This window comes from Pelobates fuscus, chromosome 2 (assembly GCF_036172605.1).
Source record: "Pelobates fuscus isolate aPelFus1 chromosome 2, aPelFus1.pri, whole genome shotgun sequence".
Lineage (NCBI taxonomy): Eukaryota > Metazoa > Chordata > Amphibia > Anura > Pelobatidae > Pelobates > Pelobates fuscus.
In genome coordinates, this window is record NC_086318.1 from 351,118,376 (window position 1) to 351,135,208 (window position 16,833).

Consider the following 16,833-nt stretch of genomic DNA (forward strand, 5'->3'; position numbering starts at 1 on the left):
CCATGTACAGCTTTTATGGTGTCTTGGAAAGTTATAGGGTTAAATATAGTGCTAGCAAATTAAATTCCCTATACTTTCGGCATGGGTTGTCAGACAGGTCCCGCTAATTGTAATTAATTAAAATACCCAATTATGTAAAAATATTACATAAATATATATGTAGAATTAATATATATAGATATATATACACACACACACACACACACACACACGTATGTGTATATATAGATATAATTTTTTAAATATTTGTATCTCTCTCTCTCTATATATATATATATATATATATATATATAGTGATATATACGTATATATTTATGTATATAGATATATTATTTTGTTCTACGTGTATTTTAATATAAATATATATATATATATTTTAATATCACAATACATTTAGAACGAAATAACACACCTATATATTTTTTTAATTATTTATTTTTAATTCTTTTTTTATTTTATTTAACGTATTTAAATTTTTTTATATTATATATATATAACAATAATTCTATATTTAATCAGTATCAGTCTACGTGTAATTTGATAGAATATATATATATTCCCAATATATATAACCCCAAAAATAAATACATATATATATATATATATATATATGTATTTATTTTTGGGGTTATATATATTGGGAATATATATATATTCTATCAAAAAATTTTTTTACACTGATTTAACTTTATTTTATTTCCAGCCAGCAGGGGGACTAACTGTCATTACAGGCAGTTCCCCTGCTGGCAATGCAGCAGGCAGCTAACCCGGCCATGTGATTGTGAGGTCCTCGCAAGGACCTCACTCTCACATGGCCGGGAGGGCTGCAGGAGGACGGATCCCTGGGAGTCCCCCCAACCGCGATCGCCGGCAACCGGGTAAGTAAAAAAAAAAAAAAAAAACAGAGGTTGTACTATTACGCCATGCAGCGTTTAGAGCCACTTAGAATAGGGCGTAATAGTACGCCTTCCGGTTTTAAGGGGTTAATCACTGGTAAGACCACACCCTGAATATGCTGTGGAATTTTGGGCACCTATTCTAAAGAAGGATATTATGACATTTGAAAAGGTGCAGAGGTGGGCTACAAAATTGATTAAAGGAATGGAACATTTTAGTTATAACAATAAAAAAAAAAAAACACAAAGTTGAAAAAAGTTACATTTCTTTAGTTTGGAAAAACAGCGCCTAAGAGGGGATAGGATAGCCTTATACAAATATATTTGGGGCCAAAATAAACCATTATCTGGAAATCTATTCATAAACAGGACTATACATAGGGCACAATGGCATGCATTTAGACTGGAAGAAAAGTGATTTAGTCAAAGGAAAGTGTTATTTTACAGTAAGAACAATAAGGATGCAGAATTATCTGCTTTTAGAGGTGGTTTTATCAGAGTGGTTTTATAAAGTCTATACAGATGTTTAACCAGCAATTAGATAAATACCAACAAAACCAGAATATACAAGGATATATTTTTTAATTGAGATTAAGTTGTTATGGGATGGAGTGATACTTTAATTTTGAAGTTCCTGATTTTTCCACAAAAGCAAGGATTTGCAGCACTACAAAGTAAATCAACCAGTGTATATTTAATGGGACACTATAGTCACTAGAACAACTACAGCTTCTTTAATTTGTTCTGGTGAGTAGAATCATTACCTTCAGGCTTTTTGCTGTAAACACTGAGAAAATGCAGTGTTTATATTACAGCCTAGTGATAACTTCACTGGCCACTCATTAGATGTCTGTTAGAGATCCTTCCTGGGTCATGGCTGCCTAAAATGCATCCAAACATTCAGTGTCTCCTCCCTCTGCATGCAGACACTGAACTTTCCTCATAGATATTCATTGATTTAATTCAGCTCTATGAGGAGATGCTGATTGGCCAGAGCTGTGTTTGAATTGTGCTGGCTCTGTCCCTGATCTGCCTCTTTGTCAGTCTCAGCCAATCCTATGGGGACGCATTGTTATTGGATCAGGCTACCACTTCTTCTGATGTCAGCAGGCAGGTTTAAAGGAAACAGGGACAAAGCATGCAGCTGCAGACTTGAATACCAGTAAGATTTTACTATATTTAGGAAGGCATGAGGGGGGATAGGGGGGCTAGATGGTAGTTTTAACCCTATAGGGTCAGGAATACATGTTTGTGTTCCTGGCCCTATAGTGCTCCTTTAAATTGAGCTGAGGATATCTTATAAATCACAGCAGGGATATGTTGTTAAGCGCTTAACTACAAATATATTTCTCATATGGCATGAAAAAATTACCACCTATGCTGATAGAAGCTGGTATAAGCTTACTTTACTGACATTTTGAATAACATTTTTGTGAGTAAGCTATCAGATGCGATCGCAGCCAATACTCCTTCACAGTAAGCTGTGAAAGTGCCAGTCAACAGAATATGTATGGGATCTGACACTTTTGAGTCGGCATAATTTGCAGCAATTAAAAGCAAATCGCTGTAGAGACATAAGGACCGGAGATCTCCCTCAACCAGAATCTATGCTAGGAGCATAAGATACCATGGTGTTTGGAGTGCCCTTATGAAGCAGCAATGTCACCTGAAGGTTCTTTGCACAGACTCCACAAGGTGCCTTTTTTGCTTCCATCACAGTGCCAGGGGAGAGAAAAGAAATGGTAAAAACACTTTACCATTATATTTAACAGTGGGTTATCATCAGCTCTCGGCAGATAAACCTGGTGTTCTTTCGCACATGTGCAAAAGTACAAAACTGGAATCTACATAAGATACCACAAAATCCTATGTAAATGTTCTCAGACATCCAATGAGCTGCCATAGGCATCTAGTTTCCATTGCTTGAAACATGCCTGTTTTCAAGAGCAAGCTGTGGCAGTGGAAGTTGCTTGATCCTTCGACCCGTTGTTTTCTGGTATCTTAATAATGCTTGAACTTAAAAGAGAAACCAAAACGGTCTACATGAGTTTTCCATAAATACTGTGATGCGTTTAATTCAGACTGGCAGGGGTAAAGACAAGGCAATGACATCGGCAAAATAATCTGCATATAATTCTGGAATATGATTAAATACCAAGCAGAGAACGGTTACCATATGTTTGCAATTATGTAGCCATTTAGTTACAGCAAATGACTAGTGTACAGACAGATGCAGGTATGTTGAAGAGGAATTCAACAAAGACTAGAAAGTGAAAGGTTCAACATGTGACTTAGCAATACAGCTAGTGCAAAAAAAAAAAAAAAACACTTTCGCAGTGACTGGACGTAAAATGCTATGCAATTTAAAAAAAAAAAAAATGCACACAGAAGGAACACGAAAACAGGTGTGCAACAAATTACCAGCACACGTGTGAGAAGTTATTCTTTGAAATTGCATGTAATCCACATTCTACTAAAATTACTGCTGTAACACTTAAGTCAGGGAAGTTTTCATCTGCTTCCTTTAGCCCCACTGAGTTAGCAGAAATGGCAAGCAAACTGGGCTATAGTGTTCTTGCCTTTAACTCCTCCATACAGATGCACCAGCATGCACCCTGTACTACAGTGTCTTGTAAGTGTGTCAATGAAAGGCCGCACATGCGGGACTCAATTTAGCCCTGGCGAGTAGAAATGTAAATTAAAGGGACATTATAGTCACCAGAACAACTAAAGCTTATTCTATTTGTTCAGGTGAGTATAGTCAGTCCCTGCAGGCTTTTAAATGCAAAAACAATCTTTTCATAGGAAAGGTAGTGTTTACAGTGGCCACTCCTAGTGCAGAGCACAGATCTGATGTTCAGCATCTCTACTCTCTGCCAAAGAGGTAGAGCGGGGGCGACGTCAGCGCCTGCAGATCCATGGAGAGCTGGAAATAAGGTAAGTTGTAACCCTTTATAAGAACTAGGGGTAGTCAAGCCACCTAAATGGTGGTTTTAACACTACAGGGTCAGGAATATATCGTTGTGTTCCTGATGTTTAAGGTCTGGCTAGTAGCATGGGTTGTAAAATTGCAGGTCCTGTGTGTGTAGAATATATAAAAATGTTAAACAAAAATCTGCACACCAGTCAAGCCATAAGACTTGCTTTTCCCACAGAAATCACAAATCTGCAGTGATGTTACTACCGCAAAGGATTCTGGGTGGGCATATGCAAATAAGTTTAACAAAGAATCACATTTTTGCCTCATTACATTTTAAACATGGATTTCGTTGTGTCTGATTGCTGAATATCCAAGCTTTGAACACACAACTTGCAGAGATGCAAAGCCAGTAAACCACTCAGGGACAATAAATATAATATAAAATATATATACTATAGATTGTAAGCTTGTTTGAGCAGGACATTATATATATATTTATTGAAGCATTTTAAAATTGAGATCGACGTTTCAGTCCAACATCTAGGACTTTCCTCAGGATCAAACACAAAAACATATATATACATATATATATATATATATATACATATACATATACATATACATATACATATACATATACATATACATATATATATAGCTAATAGTTTAACATTTTTTTTAGCAGTATACAAATCCAGGCAGCATGAGCAAACAATAAGTTGTACTGGGAATCTTTTTTTTTTTTTTTTTTTTTTTTTTTTTAATTGGTCAAATTACTCAAAAAATTCTAATGAACACCAGAGGAAGGGCACCCGTGGTAGTAAGTGGTAGTTATGATCCTAATTTCTCTTAAAAAATACAAAATCCATCATACAAGCCCGAAAAAGTATGCAATGTGCTGAGTGTGAGATGTGGTTTTTAATAATTTTCACATGGTACTATTGAAGACACTTTGTTGTGTCTGAAAGAGGCTGCTTGCAGATCCCATCCCTGACACTACATAAATCCATCTAAAAAGCAGATTTTCATAATCTATGTAATAAGCACCCAAAGGTTCCATAGAAGTCTTGGTTTTTAACACTTTTAGCAAATTGCACTCTCTCCCATGTATGCCAATACCTTGGCAAGCAACTTGAAAATGAATTAAAAAGCACAACTAGTCATATTAGTTATATTCTGAAGAAAAATATGAAATGTATATGGATACGTAAGGAAACTACTGGGTAACTACATCTAATGGAACAAAAATTGTGCTTGTTTAAACATTTATATGATGATTCAGATGCAGGAACTTTCCTGCAACACATTCTCAAAATTCTTTTTCACACCTATGCTTACTGTTAAAGCTTCAAAACTAGCAGCACAACCAGCACAACAACAAAACATTGGCAAGAACAATCCTCCATGTTTGCCCATACATTTACATAAAAGCAAAACACAATCATTGCACACAAACTGATCACGCTTTAACAAGATTATTTTCTTTCCAATAAAAATATGCGTACAAAAGCTAGACACACATGACATTGAGAAAGAACAAAAAAAAAAAAAAAAATCCACACAGTGAGTGCAACACAAATATACATGTGGATACACAGAAATAAAAACGTAATTCTCTAACACAATAACACTTTTATAGCACTTTGCACAGAACCTACAACATACTTTAGGCACAATCAATGACATGACGCTTGCAATCTAGAGCAAGGTAAAGCTTGAATATCTATACTCTAGCAAAAGTTTCATACTTGGCACACGTTGCATTTTAAAACAATGACAGAAGAGTTTCCCTTTAACCAATTAAAATATGCACACACATCAATAACACAGCAATGTTAAATTCCCAGTGTGCAAAAATTCTTAACACTCATTAAAATAAAGTTGTTATGGTCACAGGAAGTCCCTTGCGCCAACTTACCTTAAGGGGTTAAACAATTCACAAACTGTCAGGGTCGGATTAAGAGCCCATTGGGCTTGATGCTGACAATTACGAAGGACCTAATTACAGAATCTTAACGAACGAAAACACTAAAACAGTTATACCTCCCAAGCGTCATGTATCTTGTGGAGGTGGTGCTGGAGGGAAACTCACAGGATATTTCTATCAGAAAATACATAACCTATGCTATCTTTTAAGAAAATCAATACCTCCTACCAAACAGCAGTGTCCGGTGAAGCAGAATTTCAGTGGGCGGGGTAAAAGGGTGGGCTACTGATGTGGTAAAAGGGTGGGCTACTGATGTGAATCACGTACTCAGAATCGCCCAAAGGGACAAACATGCCCAAATGCATGAAGAATTAGATGGCCAACCAGGCGTGAATCTACGTCACACTGCCTAACATCATGCAAGTTAACCAACCAAGGGCATACTGTGCAGTTAGCACCCTGATCTTGGCATAAATACGCTAACTCTACGCTAAGGACTGTCCCCTACTACTCGCAGGTCCACTCCTCTCCTACCCTTCTTACTAGCAGGCAGAAGGTCCTGTTATACAGTCTGGGACAGAGAAAAAAAAATGTATGTAGTGAATGCAGAAGAAAGGGAACATGCCACAGTGTTAGACTGAAGCAGCAAGAGCATTTGCATAGCGCGCAAAGTCATCTTTACCTTATCTAATTTCATTGTCAGCCAGTCCACACCAGTTTTGTTCCCCTACATCCCTCTTAAGTTTCCATACTGAAACAAGAGCATGTGAAGAGTAGTATGTATATATATATATATATATATATATATATATATATATATATATATATATATATATATTAACCCCAAAGTCTTGAATCCAACACAGTTTCGCTCTGCACCTCTCTTTCCACTTCTCGCCAATTCTTGAAAAAGGAAACATCGGACAGGGGTGCCAATGATTGGCAGAGAGCTTCAGGTGACATGCTAAGTCAGTCGGTTGCTCACCATTCACAAAAAGGATTGCTAAATGCATGTACAAAAATTGTTAAATGTGCCAAGAGGGTTACTTAGAGCCAGGACTTGACAAATTTGCTTGGAATTTAGAAGCTAAAAAATATAAAAGTACTATACATACAAACATTAAGAGGGTTATCTACAACAAATGTTAGATTCCGTTAAGTGGTTCAAAACTTTAAAGTACTAAAAATGTTGTAATCATCATAAAAAAACAAGAGAACCAGCAGGCACATTCCACTGGTTGCTTCTCTCCATTTACATCTTTGCACCACTTTTCAGAACAGAACACCTTTTGTATATAAATCCCCAACAACTGTCGCAATTGCACTACATAATATCATGAGCATCTAAAAAAAAAAAAAACAGCAAAACTAAAGATGATAAACTAAGCTGAATCAACATTATAAAGGCTACATAGTACACACAACCCAACAGAGTTCAAAACACTTCTAAAATAGAGCAAGGTGGTGACACTTTATGCAAAATCAGTGGACATAAAGGAGTTACATTACAATTTGTATATGCAGTACGTATAACTTTCTCAATAATTCAACTTGCTTTCAAAATCAGACAGTCAGATTCTAGAATAAGAAACAAGGTTACAATTTACATTTATCTCAAATACAGTATATCGTTAACTTTGTAACAACTGTTGAAACCTGCTGTTTTATTTTTATCTTTAAAACTTTCAATTTCTGTAACACGGACAAATTTGGTGGATTTCAGCATATATATTCATATACACTATTTTCCATCTATTAAGAATTGACTTAAATGTAGTGCAGTGTGTCACTATTCTGCCTAGGTGATGTTTGTAGAATGTGAAATACTGTTGTATATGTTGGCCTTGGTTTCATTAGCTTTCCAAATGATTCAGTACTGTTGGAAAAACTTTACAATGCTGCAAATACCGACTTCAACCCCTTTGGCTTATACCTGTGGCAGTGTAATTGGGCTGTAAATAGCCAGCCTGAAACAAGAATCCTGGGCTGGCTTCTGTCAATTCTGTGCAAAATTCTTTGCAGTTATCATTCATTGTTTGATAGTGATCAGCTGATTTAGCGCTGCAGAAGCACATCAAACATGGCAGGAGCCTCAAATAATCTCCTGAGCGCTGCAGAGGCATGACATAGCGTACATGTACCCGAGATTAAGACTATGCAATTAGATGAGAATTCAGGCAACAATAATTCATTTTATGTTCTGCAATGCATTTTACAAGGCAGGCCTACTCTTTGTTGCTGCATATCTAAATAGACCTATTTTATGCTAAATTAAAGACTTATTGATTCTTTTTTATTACTTACAAAGCACGAAAAAAAAGTCTTTAAGAGCCGGAGTTTACCATTTGTTAATATATTTTTAAGATAATATGCAGTATATGAAGAGAGAAAAAAAAAAACACGAAACATACACAGTTACAGCTTTTCTAAATAGAGAAAAGTCAAAGGGACACTATATTCATCAGAACATCTATAGCTTAATGTAGTCATTCTGGCGAGTATAATATGTCCCTGCAGACTTTTTTGCTGTAAACACTGCCATTTCAGAGAAAGGGCACCGTTTACATTACTGCCTAGGAACACCTCCCCTGGCCAATTCTCAGATGGTTGCTAGTTGTGCTTCCTGGGTCAGTGCTGCACAACACAAAGCACTGACATTCAGCGTCTTCACATTCTGCATGGAGATGCTGAACATTCCTCACAGAGATGCATTGATTTTTAAGGGGGGCAAGGACAAACAGGAATCCCAAATAGTGTTTTTAACACCATAGGGTCAGCAATACACGTTTGTATTCCTGACTCTATAGAGTTCCTTTATAAATATTTATTGAATGCACCTGTCTGAGTAAGCGTTGTGGGTATACCATGAAAGCGCTGTTGCACAGACCCAAACCTTCAATACCCCAGCTGATAGAGTAGAATACTCTAGAAAACATACAAAAGTACATCCATCTACAGAAGTGGCTTATACAATATAGGCAAGTAGCTTCAATCAAGATTTCATAAACAAAAGTACCACATCGGAGTCTGCCATATATGCATGTGGATGACTGTTGTACAGCTTTCAATCTTGTTATGACATACCTTTATGTAAAGGACATGCTTTTATATTTTCCTTTATTTATCTTCCTACTTTCTGTCTGAAACTAGAAAAAAATGAATGGAGCAGACATACAAGTGGTTTTAATTTTTTTGTGTGTGCAAAATCTATAGCTGATGTTTAAAAACAGATACATTTTTGGGGGCGGGGCCTGACAGCCAAGCCAAGAGGACGCTCATCGCGACGGCTCCTGCATACTGGGGCAAAAAAGCGAGAATAAAACCCAGAAAAGTTATTAAAACAGCGACGAAAGGCCTCCTGGGGAAAGGAGTAACCGAGCGGCACACAATGATACCCTTTAAGCGACACCTGCATCGGCGCACACCGACCACCCTGGAGAGGCCTACCAGCATGGCTGGCGCGGGAGAGACGGCCGCTCTCCTGCCGCCGGATTCGGCTGGAATCCTGCCCTGGAGCCCTCGTTCCCCCCCCTCTGGACCGGCGGGGGTTATCCCGGGCCACCCCCACACGATCCCCACATTAGGAGACGCCCAAGCGACAAGCTTACCGAGTTCGGAGGGCAACAGTGCAACTTCCAAAATGGCGGTAGGCTCACACAACGCAACCCTGTGCACAGCCTGGAAGGCCACAGAGCTACGACTCAACGGCATATTCAGCTCCTTTTGGGAGAAGCTGGAGGCGCTCCAGTGGCCCACAGAGCAGGAGCCCCCACTCGAAAATATCGCACGGGGCATGCCACGGAAAGCCCCAGAGCGTGTCACAGCATATCCACCGCACTACTCCTTCAGGCCGAGTAGACACAGGGGACGAGCCACCTCGAAAGCTGGGGCCTGAAGCCACACAGAGCGGGAGCAGCCCAAAAAAACAAGCAACCAAAGCAAGAGGGACAACTACAGTAAAGCGCCAAAAATCATCTCACCCACGCGCAGAGATCCAGCACGGACCCCGGACTGGCGCGGCCCAACGAGCAAGATTGCAAACGCAGAGCTCCAGGGGAACTAAACCGATGGCAGCAGTAGCCCACCCATACCGGCGCTACAACAGCCCACAAACGCACCAACCACAGAGACACTCAAACGGGACTGCACATTGCCCACCAAGCGGGCCGACTTCCCTCTTTGGAACTCCTCACCCCAACGCCTCCGGACCACGGAGAACGAAGCACAGCCCAACGCACTGGGAAACCACCGCAAACCAACAGGGTATAGGTTGAGAGACTCAATACTGGGGCAGCCTCCCAGAAGCTAGGACCGCAGTCTCCAACAGAGAAGCACACACACAATTTTTAAAGGTTCACCACACACAACACCGCAGACTTATCACTGTACATAGGCATACCCCACGTACACACACAATAGGCCTCAGCAAGCAACCACCTACACCCAAACACCTGGGGATCAGAGGGGGGCAACACTCTTATACAAAACACATAATGAACCTACCGATATGTCTAACTCTAATGCAAATTGGTTTAACCAGAACGTAACTTTTATTATGTCTTGCTTTACCCACTATTTAGCTTAGCATTCTATAACAACTGTTAATTGATATATAATGATTATCTCCTATATTCCTGTCTAGTATTTACCTCGGAATGGCACACGCTATCCGCTACTTAGTCTAGACAACAATGACTAGCATGAAGTACTCATGAAAAAAAAAATAATAATTTTGTGCTCGCACTTCCAACGCCATGTCACTGTCTTTAAATGTTTGAAAATGTTATTGTCTGTTCCGCTGTTGTGGCGATGCAAGCTTCTACAGTATATTCTTTGCGCATCAAAAATAAAGAATTAAAAAAAAAAAAAAAAACAGATACATTTTTTAAAAAAGTGTTTCTGATAGGAATTTATGTAACTCAGAAATATGAAAAATGAGTTTCATAGCTAGTTGTTAGAATGGAAGATTGTATGAAACACGCTAAGATTTTATAGATAAAATAACCATTTGCAGAGTGCAAAATGTTATGCTCATTTAACATAATTATTGGGAATGAATCTGGCAGCAGCACACTCAGCCACATGCCCCCAAAATGACAAGCAGCATCTGACAATCTTTGGCACTGGGTGTACTTTAGAGGTTGTAGGATGCCATACACATCTGACAGACTTCACAACATTTACAACTATGCTGAAAAGTCTAAGACAGAAACGAAAATAGTGACTTTTCCAGGTATTTTGCTTAGAACAGCGTATAGATCAAATTAAGCATGTTGAACATGTTTTAAAAGTTAATCACAGTGACGTGGGGCTGACTGGCAGATTTCTACACTTTGTAGAGCTTTAAAATGTTGATTAGATAAGAAATATATAATCATATCGGGGGGAAAGCTGCAGCATTGAAATAACATAATTAGTAGTTGGTGGTCATGGTCAATTCTCAAGGATTGAAGGGACACTCCAGGCACCAAAACAACTTAATCTAAATTAAGTGGTTATGGTGCCAGTAGGCCCTGGAGGCACTCTTACCTCCAGGGGTTAAACTTTTCTTGAACGTTTTAACCCCAAAGTTGCTTCCAGCGGTGATGTCCACTTTTCCCCAGGTGGCATTTGGTTCAGAACTTTCCCTTTCAGGAAGCACGGAGTGGCACCACTGACTGGCTGAAAGTAATCAGCCAATCAATGACCACCCAATTCACAGAGCTGGATTGCAAAAGGTAAATGTCTTTGCAATTTGGACTCAATTTTGAATCACCAATGGCTAATGTGCAAGCAGAGCTTTTGAGCCCCAACACCTGCATCTGACATGTACAAGTGGATAGCGGGTGTACAGATTTCGATCAAATGTGAGAGAGATAGATGTTTAGGATACACTTCTATTTTTCCTTTTGTTATTTTAGTACTTTCTTTTGAAAAGCTGAAAATAATTGAAAAGAGCAAAGATGCAAGTGTTGTTTGTGGGGAGGAGAGCATCTTATCAAATTAAAATTATTGGATTTCAAAAGAACTAATTTAGAAACGTAAAAACACAATCTTCATCAGGTTAGCTGGTAGAGCAGAGGACTACAGGAAACATAGAAGCATAAAAAATCTCTATTAAGAGAACCAAGAGACACAAAGAAAGTCTGTGAGGCTCAAACGTCTTACTTATTTCAAGCAATCTATATGGCAGCTTCCAATGAAGCCTACTGTAGTGGTTATGGTGCCTGGAATGACCTAGCGCCCTTCCGAGGTAAGTAGTTAAATTGCTTATGAACAGTTTAGCAACTGGTTTGGGAATCAACGGGCGCAGTCAGCCACCTCCAAAAGCTGGACCGAAGAGCTCCAGCAACTCCACTGAGCTGAGCCCTGCAGCTTAGTGAAGAGCAACAGATGACAGTAGGTGCCCGGCTTATCCCAGATAAGTCGTTAAACCATTTGAAAAGGGTTTGACAACCTATCGGAAGGCGCCAAGGCTTGCCTGGCACCATAACTTGTACAGCTGTAGTTATAGTGCCTGGGGTGTACTTTTAGCCTTATTTTGTCGGGGACCTATATTATGTATTGTACATGGTATTAGCTTGTTGACTCCGGTTTCAAGTAGTACTAGCAGTAGTTCAGCGAGTCAGGGATAATATAAACATTCAAATAAGGTTTGGAAAACACCTTAATTATACTCTTCCTGGCATCAAACTGTTCTACACTGTATTGTGTACCAATGCTGCTACAATAAACTGCCCATTGCGGGCAGCTGCCTGATGAATATGCACAATGTCAAACAAAAGTAGCAAGCACACTAAACATACATAGGGACAGAAATTTGGGCCCTTCTCAGCGATTAAAAACTACACTTCGAAATCAACAGTTTCACAGATTTCCCTATAGCTCACAGGAAGTAAGCAAAACATTTACTATACCTTTAATTTTTATGACAGAAGTCTGTTAATTAATCAAAGGCTGCTCAGATTGCAGACATAGCGTGACTTCATTAACCTTTAGTGTATCACAGCTCCAGTAAGTCTATTACAGGCATTTTGCGACAATTACCTGAACACTTTCCATACTAGAAAACTGACATTTTAATAGGGCACTTGTCAAATTAAAGGGACACTGTAGGCACCCAGACCACTTCAGCTAATTGAAGTAGTCTGGGTGCTGTGACCCTTTTGCACTTAGTGCTGCAATGTAGCACTAAATCTGCGCTCTGTGGCTGTCTACCAGACAGCTACTAGAGGGCTTTCGGAATTCAAATGGACTTTTGGTGCGTTATCAGACGCTGGACGTCCTCACGGACCACCAGCGTCAGATTTTTCCAATAGGAAAGCATTGAATAATGCTTTCCTATGGGGATGTCTAATGCGCGTGCAGCTATTACCACGCATGCGCATTAGGTCTCCCCCACTCGCTGACATTGGCGCGGGAGGAGCATGGGCAGAGCCTGGACGAGCGCTGAAGGACATCGGCGCTGGATTCAAGGAAGAGGCTGAAGGGGGGCCCGATTAACCCTACAGTGCCAGGAAAACTGCTTTGTTTTCCTGGCACTATAGGATCCCTTTAAAGAAACACTCCAAGCACCATAACCACTACAGCGTGCTTAACTTGATTTCTTACCTGCGGATCTTCTGGGGACTACTCCCTGCCTCCTCTCTAGAACAAAGCTTTCTGCCTAAAAAGAGACCTGCAGTGTTTAGCTCGGGAAAGTTAAAGGAAGCTTGTAAGGCTCTCAGTTCATTATGAGATGAGGCAGAAATCCAGTTCCAGTGGAGCTCAGGTACATAAATCAAATCATCAACAATTGTTTTGACTAGTTACATTGGGGGGGGGGGGGGGATGAGAAGATCGGCAGAGAACTACTGGTACTATAGCCACTGTAGTATTCTTTGTTTGTTATGGTGCTTAGAGTGTACTTTTAAAATCACTGGAACCATATAAACTGAGCACAAGTAGTAAAGATAAAACCACATATGTTCCTATACTGGCTGCCTGAGTCATTTTGATAAAATCATATACATGAAGATCTGGAATTATGATTAAATTTGTCATACTGAAATCACATTATGCAAAGGAATGGGAAAAGCTTGACTTCAAGGTTTAAAATTCATGCTAAACTGCCTGCTAATGCAGTGACAAATACTAAACTCCAAATCTACAGATTTACTTTCAATATGAAAGTAAATCCATTTAAACATTTGCATCAAGTTAGGGCTGTGTTTAAGGAACATGAGAGACAAAAACGGTTTGCATTTTTGACTAATATTCATATCTCAATATTCATAATTTTGAATGATCATTAAATAGGCAATAAACAAAAAAAATAAAACTTTTAAACACCAATGAGATAGTTGCATATGTTGTGCTGTTTTGCCTGTTATACAGTACAGTTTAAACTTTGTGTTAAGTGTAACACTAAAATTTGACTAAATAAGCAACATACAACAGTGAGATTAATAAACTCGCACTTTAAAAGAACAAACACAAATGGACACAATCCCACTGGATATACAATGTCTCATATGTGCATACAGTAACAAAATTAAAAAAAAAAAAACACAACAACAACGTTTCTCAAGGAAGAAACAGCAACAGTTCCACCAGCTAGTGACAGCTTCAAAAAGTAGAGCCTCAAAACTTCATAGAATGGCTGCACATGCATATAGAGAAACTCAGAACATATTTTCTTTACTGCTGTCATAGCTCAAAGATTCCCTCCCTGCTGATGCCAACAAAACATGTTGCCTAACTTCCAAGACAATCTGCACACTCACCTACACTCAACAGCAATACACAAGTCTGCTATGATCTTCTAACTATGCCGTCAGCTTGATCCCTTTGTGCAGTGTATAAGAGGTAAAAAAATAAAATAAATTAAAAAAAAAAAAAAAAAAAAAAAAAAGGGAATCAGCCCAGTCTGGCTATAATATCAGCTAAGGCTTCTTTCTTATTGTGCTTTCATGCACTCATCATCACATCTTTCAATGTTACTAGAAACTCATGAGTAATCCCTTGGCCTACAAGAAACAGGGACATCACAAGCCCACATATACAGTTCTTGCAGCTCTCCAAACAATAACAAAAAACAAAAACACATATCATGTATGTCTGGCAATAGTAAGGAAAATAAAAAATAGATTCACTCATTGTGAAGGAAACAACAAACAAACAAACACATCTGAAAGTTCTCACCTTCTGAAGGGAAGCTACCAGCAGTCCCCTCCATTTAGGAGCATTTTCCTCGCAGAAGAAATCGTACTGAAACTGGGGTGCCTGCATGACTTAGCCTTGGGAAGTTTGGGGGGCTTGGATAATGTATCCCTGCTTTTGGGGGCCACAAGGAAGGTCGAGGCTTGGTCCTGAAGTCAAGGTGTAAAAAGCCCCCCTTCCCCTGATCAGACCCACTTTCCTTTGGAGGCAGCTGGAGCCGGTATCAAGGCAGCAATCGGTCCATGTGTTTGGGGTAACGTGTGAAGGGAGCAGGTACACGGAGCACCCCCTGGGGAATTGGAGGAGGAGGGGGGCGGCTCATGGACACCGCTAGGACGTGACAGCTGTCTGTACATATATGACAGCTGTGTGTATACATACAGCCAGGACAGGCAGGGGGCGGCAGGCTGGCCTGGAGAGACTGGGCCCGGGCAGGGCGTTTATATTGGGGGGTGCTAGTTACCCCAATCCCAGTACCTGACACGCTTTACGGCTCCCGAATGAGGAGAGAGGCCGCACCGTGGGGGGTATGTCCAGCAGCAGATCGCCCGCGCGTCACGTCTTCCCGGTGACATGGAGAGGCGCACAGTGTCAGATGGCAGCAGCGGCAGACACCCCAGCCGGCTGCCCCTCCTCGCTCCCCAGCGGCCTGGCCTCTTCCACTAAGGCGAGCTGCGCGCTCGGGGGAGGGGGAGTCGGCGCACTTTCCGCGCTCTGCGTCACTTTATTGTTGTTGTTATTATTATTGTTGTGGCTTGCTAGTTTATCTGTCCCCCCCCCACACTCGCTCTCCCGATAGTTGCGCTCAGCGGCCGTTGGAAGAGGCTCGCGATGCGCCTGCGCAGTACTGCGAGGAGAGACGGCCCAGTCTGCCGCCGTCATGTGACCAACGCGCCTGGCCACGCCCTCTCTGTAACCCAGCCATAAGGGTCGAAGGAATTTTTTTTTATTTTTTATTTTTTGCTCGCTTGCTTCTTCTTTTTTTTTCTTCATATATGTATAACTTTATTGATAATGTTCAACAACAACAATAAAAAAAAAAACACTTTAGACATAGAACTCTTATGCAATGGAAAAAGTTAGGTAAAAAAAAGCACATCATGAAGCATAGATGGAAAATTCCCCAGTCATTAATCAGAGGTGAATTGTTATTTAACTTTTTTTTTTCCTTGGAAATGTACTACGAGTTACTGTGAAATATGATTAAACCATGCCATTTCAGCAGTTATTAGTGATAACACCGTGTTCAGATTTTAATTATTATTTATAAAGCGCCAACAAATTCCGCAGCGCTGTACAAGAGGTGGACTAACAATCTTCACAGCACCCCCCTACCCTCCCTGTCATCCATGTATGATGTAATGTTTGTGTTGTCTGTGTATGTGATAGGTGTGATGACTGTGTGAGTGATGTGTATACTATGTGTTGGTTGTGTGTGATATTTGTAATGGGTGTATTAACAGTGTGTGATATGCGTATATTGGTTGTATGTGATATTTGTGCTGGTTCAGATAAAAACATGCATTTAGGCCTGTGTGTGAATAAAGGTGTACATTTTTGCAGATTTATGTGCACACAGTCCCACAGTCAGATGCACACAGTTATACATTTACACTGTCAAATCCACCACATGCACATAGTCGCAGGCAGATAGTCACATACACAGGATCAGGCAGAAACACACAGGTACAACCAGTAATACACATACACAGTTACAGGTAGATAAACACACTCACACACAATTACAGACAGCCACACACACACACACAGACACACACACAAGCAGACTGCCACACACACACACAGCCACACATACAGTTTTACACACACACACAGCCACACATACAGTCTTACACACACATACTTACATGCAGACAGTCACACACACAGGCAGACAGCCACACACACAC

General features: G+C 40.0%; 1 protein-coding gene across 1 annotated transcript in view; it reads right to left on the reverse strand.

The window, feature by feature from the left end:
- Positions 1 to 15,765, reverse strand: part of SOS1 (SOS Ras/Rac guanine nucleotide exchange factor 1) — a 117,020-nt gene extending 101,255 nt beyond the window's left edge. The window contains exon 1 of the mRNA XM_063443627.1: positions 14,906 to 15,765. Coding sequence (XP_063299697.1) covers positions 14,906 to 14,992 — 87 coding nt within the window. The 5' untranslated portion in view covers positions 14,993 to 15,765. The remainder of the gene's footprint in view (positions 1 to 14,905) is intronic.
- Between the last annotated feature and the right edge of the window lie 1,068 nt (positions 15,766 to 16,833).